The 18,712-nt window shown below is 35.3% G+C and overlaps 1 protein-coding gene across 1 annotated transcript in view; it reads right to left on the bottom strand.

Moving 5' to 3' along the window:
* Nup160 (nuclear pore complex protein Nup160) overlaps positions 1-18,712 on the bottom strand; it is a 104,784-nt gene extending 86,072 nt beyond the window's left edge. Inside the window, exons 1-5 of the mRNA XM_089237125.1 lie at positions 18,476-18,712; positions 15,566-15,677; positions 4,120-4,327; positions 1,553-1,769; positions 1,275-1,347 (exon numbers count right to left, since the gene is read on the bottom strand). Coding sequence (XP_089093251.1) covers positions 1,275-1,347; positions 1,553-1,769; positions 4,120-4,327; positions 15,566-15,677; positions 18,476-18,563 — 698 coding nt within the window. The 5' untranslated portion in view covers positions 18,564-18,712. The remainder of the gene's footprint in view (positions 1-1,274; positions 1,348-1,552; positions 1,770-4,119; positions 4,328-15,565; positions 15,678-18,475) is intronic.

Raw genomic sequence — 18,712 nt, 5'->3', positions numbered from 1 at the left:
GAACTGCTACCGAGTTCTTTTTAATGTTGACCGTAGCCCCGTTGATTTTTCTGTTGCGGAAGATCACTGCCATTTTGCCATTTTTTGAAAGCCAGCAAGTTCAAGCTTTTGGTAGGCTTTTTAGAGCGAATCCATCATCTGTTTTACATGTCCAGGGTTCCTGAATGAGGAGAATATCCACGTCTTGCTCTTTTGCCATGACCTCTAGTCGATTAGTCGCAACCCCACCCCTATCTAGGTTGATTTGGATTATGTGGAGATCTTTCTTTTCCAAAATCAGTCCATCCAATGGGGGGAATGGCCATGTCATGCTGCATGTTTGGTTCTCTTGGCAATATGAAGTCACAGCTCGAATCATGTTTTCATGAGGTCTTTTCTCCATTAGATTTTTTATCTTCGGCTCTCAATTTACTACTTAGTGAGTTATGTCAGAAGTGTAAGTGTGTGTACCTAACAGTCTGAGTGCATACATGCGAGTCGATCTCCCTATTAAAAAGTCTCGCCACAGAGAGCAACAGGCCTACAATACAATTATTCAATCATTACATTTCACTCATAGTTAGAAAAATTGATGGCAGATGGAAGCACTACACACAAGCATTACACAGAAACAAACTTCACGTCAGGTTCACTACACATACACACACATTCCAACATGTACCAAGTCATTAGAAATTCCACAGTGGAATATGGACAAGGTGTATGTGTGGTCAAGTAGTAGTCTGAGTGTGTATCTAGTATTGTGTCTGATTTTTCAGTGCTGCCATATATATTTCAGGAGTGAAGTGTAATGATTGAATTACATTTGTACCGTTTGTAAATCTTTTGCTCTCTCCTACAAATGGGGGGAAGAAACTGGGATTCCTTCTGCTACCCATTGAACAAAAACAGACCTGTATGAAAATGAACAAAATATGATACAAAACTATAAAATGCTTTTTGTTCCTATATTTCAGAAGTCTATGACATACGCACATATTTATATTGTAATGGGCATCTATTTCCTCAGCTACCTCATTCAGCACTTTACCTGTTGTAACCTTGTATTTGTATTGAGTTTGCATTATTGATTGAATGCTGTTTTTATTAGTCATTTTATGTGAATGAATAATTGTGGAATGAATTATCCTAGTTTCCATTATTTCCCATGGGTAAAGTTTGATTTGATGAATGAGCACATTAGCAGAATGAATTAAGCTCATTACCTCCTTAAGTTCCACTGCATACAGTCAAATGACAAATTTTACTCAAATATTAATATGTTCGGTACTTACCTGATGATACCATTCCATAGCCTTGACACGATTGAAGTTCTATTCAATTCCATACAACATGTTATTTGCTCTCCTACAAATGAAAGAAATTATAATTGTATACTGGTTAAATCAGAATCTATTGTATACTAAATAAACTGATTCAAATGAAAAGAACATCTGATAAGTTGTTTCATGCTAGTCAACTAACACTATTAGGTAACATAACTTCGTTTTGGATGAAATTAATTACAAAAAATAAAACAGCTCTGGCAATCATGTCTAATAAAAGAAATTACCCGTCATCACAACTAATGAGAGGGATCCTGTACTATTGGCAAGTACAAATGCAACTCTTCCTCCAGGCATCAGATAGGAACAGGCAGTATGAGGTAAAGTCATTCCCAAAGAAGAATGATTTAGCACATGATAAGTGGAACAACTCTGCAGTGTTTCAAGAGTTGCATCGAAAAAAATTGATGGAACCACTGCATCACTGTCATTCTGGAAATGTTCCTGCACAGATAGAAAGAAAAAAAAGTCATTATCATAAATGTTCATAATCCAGATGCTTTCATATGGTATTTAAAACACATGAAGCATGGCTATTAAAGTTTGATTTGATATAAATGTAATGATTCAGAGATGACAATCTTCATCTGAATTTTACCATTTTGTTTACTTTATAAGAGTGTACTATAGTATTTTTTATGAGAATATATCCCTTAAATCAGCTGGTGATACAAATGCATCATCAAAACATTGTGTAACGAAATTCTTTAAACACCCATACTTCAAAAAGTACACAAATCAAAGCCAATGGTATCATCTGATAGATATCGTAGAGACAAATCCAATGATATCTCACTCTGGTGTTAATACCTCTTCTGGTCTATACACCAGGCTTGCTGCCCCCAGGAGTGGGAAGTGATGAAATCCATTTCAGAGCAGCAAAATATAAGATTTGGAGCAGGTATTTATAAATTGGAGCAGCAAAATTAACTTACAAGAATATTTTCGTTAACCCCCCCACCCCCATTAGTTCGGAACCTACACTTTATTGCTGATTCCAAATAGCAACCTTTTATACTTACCGAAAGGTTGGTAGTGGACTCCCTGCAGTAGCAATCTTTTTCTGTGGTCATGTCGCTATTATACCCTTGTGTCGGGAAAGTTTCCTCTCAAAATGAAACAACTGCAGTCTTTTGTTACAAAACATCTTTTTATCTTTTTTTTGTTTTTGTTTTTTTTTTTTTTGTTTCAGGCTTTTGACACCTTACTTGAAAGAGCAACTTATTTGAAAGTTTTGTGTCACAGCATGATAAATCATTGTTACCAATTATCAATTTATCACACTTTACTTTTCACTACAGTGTACATACATGGATACTTAGTAACCAGGTTAAAGACAGAGCGCTAAGAATTTGATAGCTGTAGTTTTATTATTAATTTTATTATAATTTAATTAAATTATTAATTTTTGATATTTTTATATTCTAGTGTACAGTTGGTGCCACCCATCTTCCAAATCGTAATACATGCATAAGTACCTGGGTGTATATTTGTGTTACAGGACTCCTAATTGCTATGGCAACATGTATTTTTTTTCAAAGAAATAGCCGACTTGGAATTTAAAACCACATAAAGTCGTATTTAGCCAACCACAACTGGGAAGTGGACTGGTGTCAAGCCACACCTTAAAAAGTACTGGGAATGCTGCAGATATTCAAACACTCTCAATATACTGATATAGACCTATATCCTACATTTTATTGTTAATTATCTAACAATAAAAAAAATTACACTTTTTGACAGTTATTTTCTTTATTGTTGGCCTCAGATTCGCTACTTATAAGCCCAGTTCACATCAGAAATAGAAACAGCGGGTTTAAAACCTGCTTCAAGAATTTTCACCAATGACTGCTCTTCATTTACTTACTTACAAAGGAAAAAAGTCCTCAAGCAGGTACTAAAAAACCCAATGCTACCGCAATATTTGCAAATGGGCAAATTTGTGAATGGGGCTATAGTGTGGAGCCTGCCCAGAGCAGATGGCCCTTGAGCCATCCCCATTACCAAGGAGTGAATGAGTATAATTTGGAAATCATAAAATCTTAAATGTTCTTTGGTAAATTAGGCAGTATTATGTGCTCAGGGGGTACTACCATTTATGTGCCAAATGGGAAGTGAGAAACTGATGATGGATGAATACAAGCAATTGATTTTTTTTTTTTTTTTCAATTTTATGAGCATGATCCTTTTGACTTCTTGTTACACTCAGAAACAAATTGTTGCAAAAAAAAAGCGAATTTCGGAAGAATCAACATGATGTTTGATGATTCAGCACTCGTTATTTGGCAATATTGGTGCGAGATGTAAATTTTGGCGCACCAGAAACAAATCATAGGGGACATTATGCACACGAAGACTCATTCTTCAGGTTTAGTTTGCTGACAAAATATGTCACATGAAACTGTAACGAGGTCTAAAAATTTATTCACATTTAAACTTGTGACCACATCCTTACACAGCCTCTGAAATTTTCTCTTTTTCCTTTTTCTGTAATATCTAACAATAGTTTTTATACATTCATATATTATCAATCTTAAAATATGGAGAAAAACCCACTTTCCCGGTTATAAAGTACTAAATTATAAACTATTAAATTATTTTCATCAACATTAGCATAAGCTTTCACAGAAACATTGAATACAAATTCATTCTCATTTGAGAGAAAAATTTCAAATTCTATGAATATACTTTTGAGCCTTCTATTTACATGTTTTTACATTTTAGTAAGTAACTTAAAACAATAGCCACACCATTCAATATCAGAAGCAAATGAAGCTTGAACGTTAAAACCTACCATAAAAGGTAAACGTGATGGATGTGTGAATGCAAACTTGTGAATTGTCCAAACTGTTGGAACTAGCACAACTACAGAGTCTGATGTTTCATGAATGCTGACTCCTTTTAATACTGGAGTGTTCTGAAAGCGTAAACGAATATGATTTCCTCTCAAATTTAAATCCAGAGAATCTTCATACATTTCAAGAACTTCATCATCAGTTCGCCTGAAAAACAATAAAACTGAGATTATCATATGCAATATTTCACGCTAGTTTATTAGACATTTTTTAATCAGGGGGCCACAAACTAATCTGAATTTTTCTATCCCCGTCCCAATTATTATTTTACACACTGCTATTTGTTGAACTTGATTGAGTGGAGTCACTTCCTACCAGAGTTCGCCCTGACTTTTCATCAATTGTAGCAATTTGGCTAATCATATGGAAAAAGTTGTAGCCAAATGAGAGAGAACCTTAGCCAAATTAACGCATCATAAAATGCAGATTCCAAAACAACTTATATCAAGTTCAATATCAGAATATAAATCAAAATGCAAATCGTGAATAAATAAAAATTGTTTAATATAAGAATGTAAATTTTTTTTATAGTACAAAAAATATTTTAGTTCTCAAGAATTTGCAGAGATTTTTTTTGCTGTCCACAATTCAAAAGAATTTTCGAAATCCAATTGTTGCCTGCTAGGACGATTAACAGGAATAGAAATACTGTTATTTATATTTTTTACATTTATTCTGTTTTGCAACTGTGTTTTAATGAGGTTCATGATATTGAGTCGGAGATAGCACTCCCATCTAACTTATCCGAGTCCTAGGTTGTCGGCAAAATCTGAGTTCTTTTTGAATGAAAGTGGGTTCCTCTTGAAAAAAAAGTTGCCCCCCCCCCCATCATTTACAGGCACCCCCGTGCATCAAATAAATAATTGATTTCTGAAAACAAGTTTAATCCAAAGATTTAGGGGAAGTGCATGAAATCCATCTCCTGCCGTAAATTCGTCCCCCTCTCAAGTTTAGATGAACAAAGCTGCTTTATCTTGCGAAAGTTCCAGAAAACTATTCAGACCCATTCAGCTGACTACTTGAAGTGATGCAAATGCTTTGTTCTCTTCATTCACACTTTAATTTTTCAAAAATAGTTTTTGTTATAAATTGTTACAGTGCAAAATCAAAAGAGCAGCAAAGAAATCCATTGACACTGAGGAATTAACATTTGTAACTAATTTAAAACAAATAATTAAGTTAAGCACATTATATACGGTATTTACTAATAAATCAGTTTTTTCATTTCAGGAAACCTTAGCTTCAATAATAAGTTTAAAGCAAATGATTCTCTGATGATCATCTTCTGATTCATATAGGCCTAAATCCTTCCATATAAACTTCCACATATTTCACACCTTAATATGGGAGCTATGTCAGATTTGTATTGGCCCTGCAATTCCTAAAAAATATTTTGTGCACTTCCATCTTGGATTTTAGGACCCTTTAGAGTGAATAAATATCCCCCCCCCCTTTTTTTTTCAATCAAAATTTTTTTTTGCACTTTCATCTTGGATTTGGTGCCCCTCATGGAGCGGCAACCCATATGAGTCACTTATCCCAAGAGCCGCTTCGGCGCCGTGGCAACAGAATTTTTTTTTTCAAAGGCTAGCCAACTGAAAGTTGGAAAACTTCAGAAAATCGAATTTATAGTCTACCACCACTGAGCATTAGCGGCCTAGGGGGCCCGAAACTTGGATTTTTGTGACGTGAAACTCACGACAGCATAGCAGCTTGGTGACTGGATATTTATGATAGTTTTTCAGATTTCGTTTGTTTTCCTCCAACGATCTCAGAAAATTATATTACAATTCCAATAGGCGATTCTTCAAAAAAATCACATTTGCAATCTCGTGAAAACGAAGCGAATTTACGCGATAAATACGCTGTCTCTGACGTGGATGGGTAGAAGTGAACATACCATAATTTTTTATATATAACCAGCAGGAGAAAAACCCTCAGAAATTGGGAAATTCCGTATAATGTATATAATAGCCACTCTCATTCCGAGCCACAACTTGATATTTCATCAGCCTCATTCGTTTTTAAGGTCATGAGACCTTATCACGATCATAAGGATAACGTGAGGAGGAAAATAAATTAAGTTGGTACACAGGTTTTCCTCCTCCGTACTTTTTTCTTAAAACTCGGAAAGTAAGCTTCCCACAGGAAGCGTAAACAAAATTCTTATGCATCCTTTTCCGAAATTCCGGGTATTTGACGTGCAATAGCGTGTCGGTGGCATCTCCGATGAGGGAAATATTATTATCGAGTAAAGGGTTCAAACAACAGGTTGTTTTTTGCATGTAGGCTCTTGGGGGGTGCGCTTCTAGATGAAGTTGATCATACACCTGCCAATCCCATACCCTCCTCTGGAACCGTACCAAAAGTAGCTGACATTGTTCGTGATTGGCCAACAAAAATTTCACTTCTGAATTTTTGCATATGTGTCAAATGGCTGATTTGACCATCAAGAAGCCGAATGGACACTTGCGATTTAGCGAATCCGATCTTTGATTTATTTGCCAAATGAAATATTTTGTCGTGATTTGGCACAATGGCAATCGGCAGTGCGGACCCTGCTTCCTACCCTTTATGTATAGCCATACCTCTCTCCGTTCACAAGTTATTTCAGGTCGAAAAGACTTTTCCATGCACCCTGTGCATTTTTTTTTTCTAATCGTTAATCAATGCAGATTAGACAGACCCTCTAAATGAAAAAAAGTATATCTGCATATATACCAGCAAAATAAAAATAGTTACTGCTCGATTTTCTGAACTTCTGGTCCCAAATAATATACAGTAACACCTCCCATAATGATCACCTCTGAACAAAGCAAAGTTGATCTGATTTTGCCCAACCCAAAAAAAACTTGATAAAACCCACCAAAAACTACACCCCTTAAAACTGCCCTTACATGCACCGTAATTAATAATTGGTACGCTTTCTAATGATTTTATTGTATTTTCATACTCTAACGAGAAATACATTAATAAATCTATGTATTCTAATGCTATTTAGATTATAGGGTTAGAGGAAAAACCCTTGCAAAAAAACCTATGTTATACACCCATTTATCATAAGATGCAAAACGATTTCCCTCCCAGAATTTTCTTTAATGAACCACCACTGATATAATAATTACATAAATAACAGTTATATATTGATAGGTCTATTACATTTATGTAAACTATAGCATATATATAACTTGCTTTCCTCAAGCTCCAGTATCATAAATCCAAAAAATCCTGAAAAAACCCAATGCATTGGATTTTTTCTGAAAAACTGTTTTTGCGCCTAGCCTAGAACTAAGGCAACATTTTATGGAAACTGAAAGCATTCCATTGGACTAACATTAAGGTTTAGCTCCGAACAATGATTTCCAAATAATGGCCACTTTTGGAAATTAAAATTAAAGAAAAATGATGCATTAGCACATAAGAAAAATAACCCTAAAGATTTGTTTTAAAGGAATTTTTCCTTCCTCGAGCCCTTTGATTTTAAAAATAAATACGGGTACTTTCCTGCACCAGCGGTTTCCAAAATGTGGTCTGCGGACCCCCGGAGGTTCCTCAAGGGGAAGCTAACAGGTGCACTAAACGGTTTTCAGAAAGAAAAAAACCAGAATTTGACAAGTGACTAGGTCATAGAGCCTTTGTTTTTCATGTTGTTGGGTAAGCACTAATTGCAAATACTGCCCCAGATAAAAACAAAAAAAATAAATGATTACATTAGAGGATGAATCTAATCTGAAAAATGCCTGTCCTAGACAGGGTTGGCATGGTATTCACCGTTGATGGTTTTTACCAGCTTTTACAGGGAAGAGTCTTGGTAAAAACATATTTTTTCCCGCTGCCCAGTATATCTTGTATTAACAAGTGGAGAGCGACATTCATGTCATATATATAGCCCTCTGGTGGCTCGTCGTCCATGAGCTATTAGCTGATCAGTTTCACCGTCCATTGCCCAGAGGGAAAAAACTCATGGTTTCTACCACCTTCAGAGAATTTTTTTTAAATAATTGTAGAAACAGTGATTTATCTTCTTTTCATTTTTCCCGAAAAATTTAGTGTTCTGTGTAAACACAGAACCAGTGGCGGATTACCGCACAGGCGCATGAGGCGCGCGCCTGGGGCCTCGGCAGAGCGGGGGGGCCTCCAAATAGTTGTGTGCTTCATCCTACATATGAATTTACATGCGTATCAACAAAGCTCTTGAACTAAGTACAGTATCTGCTCTCCCTTTTTTTTAGAGTTATGGAAGAAAAACGGGAACTGAAAGAAAAGAACAATTTACAAGACGCAGCTCTCAAGGGCCAGTTCTTCCCCGACAAAGAAAGAAGAGACATTGTAAAGCGATCATTCAGGGAGGGTCATTTTCAAACAGTATTTCTTTAAGGGCACAAGCAGGAGGAGGGGTGAGAACAGTAGGTCCTAATGTCTGTCCGAAATGAAAATTGGAGTGAAGGCATAAACAGATGTCTCATTCCACAGTATTAAATGCTTTTATGGGCGCCGATAATACGACAGCTTTGGTGTAAGCTTTTGTATACAGTATAATGGATGACAGGATGGCTATCGGCAAGCGGCGACATCGACAGGAAGAGACACTCGTACTAATTAAAATGAAGGTAGTAGAGCTCTTATTGTGATTTTGTCTCCCACTTGTTTGAATGAAATACTATAAGCTGGTTCAAACAACATTTGCAATCTATGACTGGAACCATACGACCATATGACAAAAATAAAGTGGGGTTTGAAATGAATGCTGAATGACATGCATTCTGAATCACGTGATTTTTCTGTTTCTCTTTTAACACTCCCTCCCCGGCTGAAAAAAAATCAAGGGGGTTTCTTTTCCTTCTTTCTAAAAAAAAGAGCTACATTTTTGGATTGGTCAAGGAGGCTTGGGTAGACAACATCTTTGTGTCAGACCGAAAAGTGTTTATTGTTAATGTAATTGTAATGTGTGTTATTGTAATGAAAAAAATTTTCATGCCGATCCTCAAGATTTCCTTTAGGATTTAGATTGCAGAATCTCCAAAAATAACGGTAAGCAAAACTAAAAATATATAAATTATCTGATAAATTTTTATTTGAGCATTTCAATTCAACTACAGTAGTCTCTGGAGAATTCGGTCGTGCTCTAATCCAGCACGTCCAGTAGTCCAGGATATTTAGGTGGTGTGGTGTCACTTTTCTCCCGATGCCCTAACCCCTTAACACGTTCTAATATTTCTTAATTGCTGATCAAGTCCTGACTATGTCTTTGCACGAAATTTCATATATTATTTCAATGGGTTTCTTCAAAGTTAATCCAGCAATTTCGGTAAAATCTGGCACATCGTGGTCTAATACGTACCGGATTAGCGAGAGTCTACTGCAGGGGTCTTCAACCTTTGAGGCATAGCAGGCCATATTGAAACATTTTATAAAGTACGCGGGCCACAATGTTATACTGTGGCATTTTTCGTTATTAAACGAAACGGGGGGGGGGGCGTAATATAGAAGATTTTTATTCACTCTGAATACAAATAATACAAAGGCAAAGGCCACAACAGGCAGAGTGCCCAACGAGGTGGCTGAAAGAGAAAATAATAATAATTAATATAATAATAGTAAAAATAAAATAGAATAAACAAATAAAAAATAATAATTTCTAAAAAAAATTTTTAAATAATTTCTTTCATTGACAATAATTTTAATTCATTCTGAAATAATTTCTTTCATTAAATTTAATTCATTCTGAAATAATTTCTTTCATTAAATTTTATTCATTCCGAAATAATTTTTTTCATTAAATTTAATTCATTCTGTAATAATTTCTTTCATTAAATTTAATTCATTCTGAAATAATTTCTTTCATTAAATTTTATTCATTCCGAAATAATTTTTTTCATTAAATTTAATTCATTCTGTAATAATTTCTTTCATTAAATTTAATTCATTCTGAAATAATTTCTTTCATTGACAATAATTTTAATTCATTCTGAAATAATTTCTTTCATTAATTTCAATTAATTCTGAAATAATTTCTTTCATTAAATTTTATTCATTCTGAAATAATTTCTTTCATTAAATTTTATTCATTCCGAAATAATTTTTTTCATTAAATTTAATTCATTCTGAAATAATTTCTTTCATTGACAATAATTTTAATTCATTCTGAAATAATTTCTTTCATTAAATTTAATTCATTCTGAACTAATTTCTTTCATTAAAAATATAATTCTTATATTTACTCTGATATAATTTCTTCCCTCTATTCCCTCTATTGAAGAAATGTTTTTCTATTAAATATTATCAGTATCTTTATATCAAATCAAATATATTATATTTGAGATATTATCAAATCTTTATTAATCAGTAATATTAAATTACTAAAACTATGACGGATCTCCATTTTTGCCGTGTGGCTGAAGGCACCAGGACGGACATCTTAGGTTACTAAAAATATGATGCAGAATTTTACTGTGATTTTTTTTTTTTTTAATGGGAGTGTGATTATTTTTCATCTAGTACCAGAGAATATTATTATATTTCCTTATCTTATTTTTGTGTTTATGGTTTTGGTGATGCAAAAATTAAAAAAAAGTTATGATTTTCATAATATTGTTCATTTTAGTGAACCATCTCGTTCTTATTAGGGCCAAAAGGGTGCAGTGGTGGATAAACGCAAATTTGTGGGTGGTTGTGACCATGTGTTCAATTTTTCAGGACGGTTCTGATTTTTTTTGGAAAAAATTCCTCTCGGGGGGGGGGGGGGGGTGACAGCCCCTACCTTTATTCCGCCCCTGATAGGGGGGCCTCCAGATCAGGTTGCGCCTGGGGCCTCCCAAAATCATGATCCGCCACTGCACAGAACACTAAAATTATTATATTCTCACTAACATGCATATTGAATTATAATACAGTAAAACCTCGATAAGTGATCACCTCAAGTTATCGAAAAATTATGATGACTTAAGTGGAGTGACGACTTAAGCTGAGTTCCGTCAGTTTTAATGAACAATTTTATGAAAATCGTATAAATTTAAAGTAATATGACATTTATTAAAGTATAAATCAAAATAACAATACATTAATAAAATTTATAGATTGCGAAAGAAAAAAATAATGGCAATTTTTGATCTTATTTATCTCTTATTTATGACATGAATGTCGCTCTCCACTTGTTAATACAACATATACGGAAGACTAGATGTTGTGAAGATATTTATTATTTGAGATGTTAATTTTTTAAGGAAGGAAAAAACTCATCTCTGCCTTTACCGGGAAGAGGCAGAAGATGAGTTTTTTCCTTCCTTAAAAAATTAACATCTCAAATAATAAATATCTTCACAACATCCAGTCTTCCGTATATCTTGTATTAACAAGTGGAGAGCGACATTCATGTCATATATATAGCCCTCTGGTGGCTCGTCGTCCATGAGCTATTAGCTGATCGGTTTCACCGTCCATTGCACGGTTCCGTTCGGCATATATACGCTCTAGCGAAGGAAAATCTCTATCTCCTCTGTAGCTTAGTGGTCAGAGCACCCGTCCGGCAATCAAGGGAATCCGGGTTCGACTCCCGGTAGAGGCAGAGATGAGTTTTTTCCTTCCTTAAAAAATTAACATCTCAAATAATAAATATCTTCACAACATCCAGTCTTCCGTATATCTTGTATTAACAAGTGGAGAGCGACATTCATGTCATATATATAGCCCTCTGGTGGCTCGTCGTCCATGAGCTATTAGCTGATCGGTTTCACCGTCCATTGCACGGTTCCATTCGGCATATATACGCTCTAGTGAAGGAAAATCTCTATCTCCTCTGTAGCTTAGTGGTCAGAACACTCGTCCGGCAATTGAGGGACCCGGGTTCGACTCCCGGTAGAGGCAGAGATGAGTTTTTTTCCTTCCTTAAAAAATTAACATCTCAAATAATAAATATCTTCACAACATCCAGTCTTTCGTATATCTTGTATTTATCTCTTATTACTTAAATTCTTGTGGTGAAATGTACTGTACACTTTGATTTATACTAGTAATTTTTAGGGACGATAGGGAGTTGCTCCAGACCAACTTAAACAGGATTGCAGAATGAGCAAATGAATGAAGAATGACGTTTAGCGTTGATATAAGTGTGTGGTTGCTCATTTTGGTTCGAACAACCCACTGTCCTCTTACGAGTTGAATGGTGTCACTATCCCGGATGCAACTAGGGTCACCGATTTGGGAATTCTCATTGACAAGCGGCTTAGGTTTTCTGAACATTGTTCAGCGGTGGTCAAAAAAGCAAATAGAATGCTTGGTCTCATTTTCAAAAAAGTCTCTTCGCATTCTCCTAAAGTCATTCTTCCGCTTTTTCGAGGCTTAGTTCGTCCTGGACTGGAGTATGCTGTAAGGTTTTGGAGACCGTACCTACAGAAGGACATAGACTTGGTTGAAGTGGTGCAGAGAAGAGCTACGCGTGTCCTTATTGGCACACGGGGCTTGAGTTATGAAGAGAGACTTCATCTTTTGAATATGTTTACATTGGATGAATGCAGGTGTCGAGGAGATATGATCGAAGTGTTCAAAATTTTCAATGGGATGGATAGGATGGACCATGAACTTTTAGTACACCGCCAATCGACTGCTTTTACAAGGGGACACCAGTATTGATTGGTGAGGGACAATGCAAGGTTATGGTGTAGCAGAGAATTTTTCTCTATTAGGATTGTTAATAAATGGAACAGCTTACCCCCGGAGGTAGTAAATTGTTACACAATTGACACGTTTAAACAGAAATACAATAAACATGTTCGGGTAAATCGAGAAGCTATCCATACTTAGAATAAGACAACCATAAGTATTCTTTATGGGCATTGTATAGTATTTTATCATATGTATATATTGATTATAATTTTTGTTAATTGCATTTTTAATTGGGTTGCTATATATTTTTTTGGAAATATATGACATCCATATTTTTATGGGCATCTTTTTCTCAGCCATCTCGTTGGACATTTTGCCTGTTGTGGCGTTGTATTTGTATAACAGAGCAACTGTTTGAATAAGTAGCTTTTCTTCATAACAGAACTCTATTGCACATTAATTTTACATATACATCAAATTTAATTTTAGTGTTTGAATTCTTCATCAGCAATTCATGATACAACTACAAAGTAATCTTGAATTCCTAAATTAGTAGAGTCCATGCTTTCTATGATTGTTTATTATCCATGCCCATTGCACTTTGACTTTAACTTGATTAATTTTATTCTTCGATTTACATAATTTTTGAATTCCTTGCACTATATGTAATCTTTGACATATCAATAAATTTTGGTTTTGCCGGAGATGCCCTGCACCTCCCTTGGGGGAGTCGAAGTGCTTACGTTGCTTCTTGCAACAGAGCTTGGATGTCTCGCGGTTTGTCCAGTTTCTCTAATAGAGCCCAAGCAGAAATGAGATCTAGCTTGAACAGTCCCCAACGTTCCAAAAACCTTAGTCTGCAAATGAACTTCACCAATGTAACTTTCGTTACTTAAACTGTTCCGTTTGGGTATATAGGATTTTATGGTGACTTTTAAGCATATGGCAATGTTGTTAATAAGCTCAATTTTTTAATGGGAGTCATAAAAATAGTCTGTTCCTCTTTCTCATACTTTTTCATAGTGACGACTTAACTGAAATTAGCGATGAATAAACAAGGGTATAATAACATTGTGGTCAATGAGCTGGGAGGGTATGAAGAAAAATGGTGCTTAACCGGAGTGACGACTTAATGAAGTTTTACTGTATTCTCATTTGACCTCATTGTTATAAAGCAGGGCTTGACACTCGGTCGCCATGGCGATTAGAAAATAGGCATTAGCACCCAAAATTTTATTTATGTAATTGTTCAATTGAAGCCTATGGACAACAAAAAAAAAGGATTTGTAAAAGTAAAAAAAAACGGTATTTAATACCATTTCTCTTGAGCAAAGAATTATGCTTATCTTCTAAGCAATTTGGCTAGTGCATAAATATATATTTTTTTGATTTTTCGTGAAGCCCTGCTGCAAATATAGTCTCATATTGTCATCATATGCTGATGGATTAAGAGAGAAAAGTATACACACTATAAATTCTAGCTAAAGTACCTGTTTATGAATAGCAGAGGCAGATTTATAGCTTTGCCGCATGGTTGATATTCAAATTTTGCCTCCCTTCTCCTGTTTCAAATTGATGTTTTTTACTACAAATTACTTAAATTCACTGTCTTGGACTACAGACAGCTGAGGCACCCCATTCCTTCATAAATAACGCCTCTGATAGTCATTTAAAAAATAATCTCACAAACTTTTAGTGGTAATAAAAAGTGGGAAGAAACTGGAATATTGATGGCATAATTTATCATAATTAAAACTGGTTTTGTAAAAAAAAAGTGAAGCAACACCCATATTAACCAACAATAGTTTTTAGTTTAGAAATAGCAAGTAGCCTCTCTATCTCCATACCAGGGATGGGTATGATCTCAGGTGTCACCAGGTCACCATGGCGACTGAAAAATTGGTATTAGTGCCTAAAAACTTTTCTTTGTGTAGTTGATAAATTGTAAGCTGATAGCATCACAAAATGTTTGGAATTTATAGTAGCATATCTCTGCCAATGTGAAAGAGGGTCACTATGTCCTGGAAAAAATCAAAAGAAACATTAATTTTTGGTCCCTTTTCTCATGTAAAAAATATATTGGCGCTTAAATTTTTTTTTTTTCTGGTGCCTGGATTTCCTTGTGATTTGCCCCCAGCACTGCTCTATACTAAATCATACAATAATCTTATGTAATGATTTCTTCCATATTGATATTACTCTCTGATCCTAATTCATAGCGTTAATATACTCTATTTATAATGATAACTCCTTTATAAAAATGCTTCTCTGGTCCCTTTGAGTATCATTACATAGGCTTTTCACTAGTATGTACATAAATTGTACAAAATATAAGTTATTAAAATTTATACATATAAAGGGAGGGCATAAAAATGGATTTTTACATCAACTTAATTCAAAGAGTGCTGCTGGATGAAGACTCACACACATTGGTCGTGATACAAAAGTTCTGTTTCGACAATTCTAATTTTTCCTTTTTAATTAAGGTTCAACTTTATTAGAATTTTTTATGATAATTATTATTTAAATAACAATTAATCATTAGTTATTAGAAAAATTGTTACCCTGCATATTAATTATCAGAACACCGAGGCTAATTAACGTCCCATCAATGGCCATTGTTGAGAGTTTCACTGTACTATTTCTTCAAATGTCTTTCCCATTTACAAGCGAATCGCTCAATCCCGTTCAAATTCATAGAAACAAGCATTGACTGTAGAGTCTTCACATAACATAAAAAAGCAACAAAAACCCTACAAAATAAATTAAAGAAAGAAAACATACCATATGATGAAACGATTGCTGGTTCCAACAGAAGAATGTCTGCCGTTGCTATAACTGAAACAGCCAGTGATCCGTGGCAGTTTAATGTCTTGCAATGTGCTCTGTGAAGCACCTATAACAAAAAAAATTCAAAAAGTGAGATTAGAGATATTCAAAGTTACAATTCTGTTACTGATAACAAATAATTACAAAATATGATCCATTTTCAACAGTCAGGGCCGTCTCAAGAGTGTCATGGACCCCCCCCCCCCACCGGGCCAAGTATTTTTTCCAAGGCCTTACCCCCCCCCCCCTACAAAGCAGAATATGCTGAAAGGAACGGGTATAGTATAAACCCAAGTTAGCTATTTGTTTTTCTTTGGAACAAAAAGCATCTAAAAGCATGATGAGAAGTTGCCAAAAGGGAAATGGAGTCATGCTTTCGTATGTATTTCTTGCCAAAGAAAAAAAATTGACAACACATCACTAAAAAGGAGGAAACACTGGTTGTTAAAACGAAAAAATTACAATAAAGAACAAACAACAAGGTTCGTCCTTGGACCAGATACTTTCCTGATGAGTCATGACAACAGAAAAAAATTACTACCGCACCAACCCTTCGGTAAGAATAAAAAAGGTTACCGTCTGGAATCAACAATAAATTGTAGGTCCCGTCTAATTAGCCCTTGTGTGCACAAAATGACCATGGTGTGATCAAAATGATCAAACAAAAACAACATTCTAGACCGAATAAGGGATGGAGATTAGAAACACTACACCCTAGACCAGATACAGGATTGAAAACAATAAGAACGGCCTCTCATAAACAATCATTTCTCTAATGATAAGATATTCCCTGGATTAATTGAAAATAACTACATAAATAATTCATGGTTAATTTTCCATAAGCATGGTCAGTGGCAACGTAGCGACTTTTTTCGTGCCAAAATTGACACTATTTGACAGCCGATACAGTTTGCTAGTTTTGGCAACCTTTTATACACATATTTATTTTAATATGTATATAATACACAATTTTATACGCATATTTTTTTAACCTTTTATTAGTCACATATTTCGTTTATTCAATTTTTGTGAGCATAATTTCTTCCTAGTTTTTTGCCTTTCCCGCATACTTCAATTGATTATTGCTCATTACTGCATATCAGATTGATTTCATGCAATAAATAGAATTTTTTGTGCGATTGTACGCATTCTTTGTCTGTCATCTTGAATTGTCCATTTTGCAGTGGATTGCTCGAAGCAAAAAAATTCGCCACATTGGCGGCGACCAAGCTTATGGAAAGCTAACAATACTTACATAAATAATTTATAATTTTTTCTTATATAAATCTTCACTCTTTCAAATAATACAATCATCAGGGCAAAAAAAAAACTCACAATTTTGAAATAGTGCACCCACTATTTACAAAACTAAAACACTGTGGTGTGACGATATCATTGAATATAACGATGTCACTTTTTTGAGAACAGATGCAGTATGGTCCGCCACAACTTTGTTCTCACGATAAGTCGCCAAGACCGTCATAATGGGGCTCTGGGTTGCCGTATTTTTTAACATCTTTTCAGTTTTCGCTGGGTGATACCAGATGACGCTGGCTTCGCCAAACAGGATTTTTCTTTTGTTCACCACGTTTTTTCAAAAATTCAAAACAGCCGTTGTTCCATTTCCAGCGCGTCACTTGGATTATTATTCCTCCCTTCTGTAGCTCAAGCCATTTGGATTATTATCTACTACTCAGGTTGTATCATACCGTTTTATAAATTCGTTCTATTTATTACTTATTCATCCATTGCCATGCCTTTTGTCTTATCGGTTTATTATTTAAAATGAACCTACAGAAGTTTTCATGCCCGGATCCGTTTATTATTAAAAAAAAGGGTCCGGGTTTTAGTTTTAATGCATGGATCTGTTTATTAAAAAAATGGTCCAGATGTAATTTTTTTTAACTGATATTTTTTTCTATATTTATGCTTGGTGATTTCTATTATGTTTCGCACGGCTATGATTTTTTTTTTTTTCGACATCCGTAGTGTCTGACGGCCTTGGCGACTCGCCGCCAAGGCCGTCAGACATGTTCAGCGCCAAAAATCGCCAACTGACGGACAATACGACAGCTGTTCCCTTTTTTGGTGAAGTTTCTCTGAGGCCTAAATGGCGCTAAATATGCCAAACAAGAAGATGCAGTTGCTAACGCATGACATTTTCAATACATAGTGACTTTACCTAAAAGAAAAGAACAGAATCGTCCGATGTGACATAGGCAATCTGCTTCTCGTGGTAGCGACGGACGATATAGCACTGCTCGGCGCCAACCCTTATTTGGCACAGTTCACTAAAGTTACCAATAGGATCATAGCACCCAACAATGTTTAAAACTGTGCCACTAAGGATGGTGTTGGTAACATATGGCTGTTCTTGTGCAGTCGAAAACTTAGCGACAAAAAGGTATACTGTACATTGGGAATTAGCCATATGCATTTATGTGCACCCCACCCACAAACATCAAGTACCCCCAACATTCACACTGTAAAAAAATATACGCAATCATATTTAATGTGCGTCAAGTGAACGTGGGAATGAGTTTTACAAGAAATATGACATTTATTGACATCCTTGTACTGGATTCATTCCATGGGTCACGCTTTAGTCTAGTGAATACGCTGTACACGCCATTTATACATTTCAATGTGGTCACTTTGTAAACGTCATTTACATTTAATGGAAATTATTTTCGTAAACACTTAATTACACAATGGCCCACCAGGTAGCGCCTAACAGTTAGCGTACCGGCTTTCATTCCAGTAAATGAAACCATAAATGAGATTCAACGGCTAACGTGCTGAAACAAAAATAGTGACATCATCACAATAACGGCTTCGAAAAAAAAACGACAAGGTGTACGTTACCGCAATCGATGGTGATCTCCTTCCAATTGTCCCCATTATCGCGATACGGACAAATCTCTCTGTAAGCTGTTTCGACCATTCCGACCATTGGATGAAATATATTTGGGATGAGCGATTGTTACACGAATCCAACTCGCACAGTTTCACAGAAAAATCAATCGCAGCATCGTAAACAAACAACGTGACCGGGAAAAAATTAAAATGAACGCCAAACTGGAGTTGCTTCGGCTATGAAAC

This window comes from Pholcus phalangioides, unplaced genomic scaffold, assembly GCF_987345545.1.
Source record: "Pholcus phalangioides strain wild (caught in Gottingen) unplaced genomic scaffold, Ppha-v1.0 ptg000009l_1, whole genome shotgun sequence".
NCBI classification, from domain to species: domain Eukaryota; kingdom Metazoa; phylum Arthropoda; class Arachnida; order Araneae; family Pholcidae; genus Pholcus; species Pholcus phalangioides.
This window is presented reverse-complemented; position numbering and strand designations above follow the sequence as displayed.